General features: G+C 68.6%; 1 protein-coding gene across 1 annotated transcript in view; it reads left to right on the top strand.

The window, feature by feature from the left end:
• Nucleotides 1-2,044: 2,044 nt before the first annotated feature.
• Nucleotides 2,045-2,440, top strand: part of LOC131570010 (basic proline-rich protein-like) — a 16,807-nt gene continuing 16,411 nt past the window's right edge. Inside the window, exon 1 of the mRNA XM_058822343.1 lies at nucleotides 2,045-2,087. Coding sequence (XP_058678326.1) covers nucleotides 2,045-2,087 — 43 coding nt within the window. The remainder of the gene's footprint in view (nucleotides 2,088-2,440) is intronic.

Here is a 2,440-nt window from a genome sequence, read left to right as displayed (position 1 = left end):
CTGGAACTCGTCGCTCATCCTCCTGAGCCTCCTCCCGTACCTTTGCGCCGCCCAGAGCACGGGCGGGGGCCGAGCGGGAGCGGCCGCGGGGGGGGGGCGGGGCCGGGGGGGGGTCCCCGGGGTCTCCCCCCGCCCCCCCCCCGCTCCGAGAGCAGCCGGAGGGCCGCGCCTCTGGGGGGGGAGGGGCGACAGTGAGACCCCAAATATGGGGGGGGGGCGTCAATGGGACCCCCGGAATGGGGGAGAGACCCCCGAAATGGGGGATCCCCAAACATGGGGAGGGGTCCCAAAAATGGGGGAGAGAGGGGAGCCCACAGACCCAGCCCAGCCCCCCCCCCCGCCCCCACCCCCCAGGGGGATTTTGGGATTTTTTTTGGGGGGGGGGGGGGGTTGGGGAGGTTTTGGGGGGGGTTAGGATTTTTGGGGGAGTTTGGGGGTTTTGGGGAGGTTTTGGATTTTGGGGAGATTCTGGGGGAGGTTTTGGGGGTTTTTTGGGGGGAGTTTTGGGGGGGGGATTTGGGAGGGTTTTGGGGGAGATTTTGGGTTTTTTTGGGGAGAGGTTTTGGGGGATTTTTGGGGTTTTTTTTGGGGTGTTCCGGGGGCGTCACTGACCTGGGGAGGGGGGTCCCGGGCTGGCTGGGGGCGGGGGAGCCCCCCCAGGGCGAGGGGGGGAGGGGAGCCGCGATCCTCGGGGGGTCTCGTCCAGGCGGAACATGGGGGGGGGGGTCAGGCCATGGGCTGGGGGAGGGGCGGGGGGGTCAGGCCGAAATAAACCCCCCCCCCCACAGGGACCCCAGACCCAACACAGGGACCCCCCAAAGGAGCCCAAATCCATCTAGGGACCCCAAATCTCCCCCAGAGACCCCAGACCCATCCAGGGGACCCCAGACCCAACCCCAGGGACCCCCCAAACCCAGCCCCAAATCCACCCACAGACCCCAGACCCAACCCCAGAGACCCCCGAATCCTCCTCAAAAATCCGAAATATCTCCCCAGGGACCCCAAATCCATCCAGGGACCCCAGACCCAAACACAGGGACCCCAGACCCAGCCCCCAAATCCCCCCCGGCGCAGCCCCGCACCCCCCAAAGCCCCCCCGGCCATGAGCATCCCCGTTAATTGGGATCCCCAATAATTACGATTCCCACTAATTGGGATCCCCACTAATTAGCCCCACCTCCAGCCCTGTTAATGACCCCAAGCTCCGCCCCCCCGACCTTTGCTACCCCGGAAATGCCCCCGGGGCACCCCAAAACCGCCCCCCCCCCCCATTTCCAGGGCCCCCCCAACCCGCCGGGACCCCCCAGGAGCGGAGCCGCCCCTCCCCCACCATGGGGATACCCCCAAACCGCCCCTCCCCCACCCGGGGCACCCCCAAACCGCCCCTCCCCCACCGGGACCCCCCAAACACCCCCGGGAGCCCCCCCGGGCCCCGCCCCTCCCCCAGCCCCCGCCCCCCCGCACCGGGGGGTCCCCGAACCCGCCCCTCCCCCACCGGGACCCCCCCAAACCGCCCCTCCCCCCCCCGGGGACACCCCAAACCCGCCCCCCCCTCCCTCCCCGCGCCCCCACCCCGCGTCTCTGCCCCTCCCCCCCGCGCCCCCCCCCCGCCCCCTCCCCCCCCGGGGATCCCCCCCGGCCCCTCCCCCCCCCTCCGGGGACCCCCCAAATCCGCCCCCTCCCCCCCCCCCCCAAACCTCGGCTCCGCCGCGCTCCGGCCCGCCGCGTCACCCCGCGTGATTGACAGCGCCGCGCGCCAATCAGCGCCGGGGCTCCCCGCCGCGTCACGGGCGCGGCCACGCCCCTCGGCCACGCCCCCGAGCCGGCCCCAGGTGGGCGGGGCCTCGCGCGCCCCGCAGCCAAGATGGCGGCGCCGGGAACGAAGGGGCGGAGCCATCGCGGGGCAAATAAAGCCCGAAATTGACCCCAAAATGATCGGGTTTGCCCCAAAATCACCGCGGGTTTCACTACAGGGACCCTCTGAGCCCCCAGAATCCGCCCTGACCCCAAAATCGCCCCCCGCACCCCAAAAAGGGGCCCCCCGATGGCCGAGACCCTCCCCACACGACCCACAGACGGACCCGAGCGTCCCCGGCAGCACCAAAATCCCCCCAAAATGCTTTAAATCCCCCAAAATGCCTCAAAATGCCCTCGAAAGCATTTAAATCCCCCAAACCTCCCCAAAATCCCCCAAACCCCCCTCAAAACCCCACAAAATCTCTCAAAACTCCCCGAAAACCATTAAACCCCCCCCCCCTAAATCCCTCAAAATCACCCAAAAATTTCCCCAAAATCCCCTAAAGTGTCTCAAAACCCCCCGCAATCCATCCCTGTGCCCTCAGAAATCCCAGAAAATCCCCGAATCCCTCAAAACGTCTCAAAATCCCCCCCTCCTCCAGGCCTCACAATGGTTCGGTCCCCCCCGGCTCCCCCCGCGGTT

The sequence above is a fragment of the Ammospiza caudacuta genome, chromosome 32 (assembly GCF_027887145.1).
Source record: "Ammospiza caudacuta isolate bAmmCau1 chromosome 32, bAmmCau1.pri, whole genome shotgun sequence".
Taxonomy (NCBI): Eukaryota; Metazoa; Chordata; class Aves; order Passeriformes; family Passerellidae; genus Ammospiza; species Ammospiza caudacuta.
Note: the sequence above shows the minus strand (reverse complement) of the source record. Positions and strands in the feature narration are given on the sequence as shown.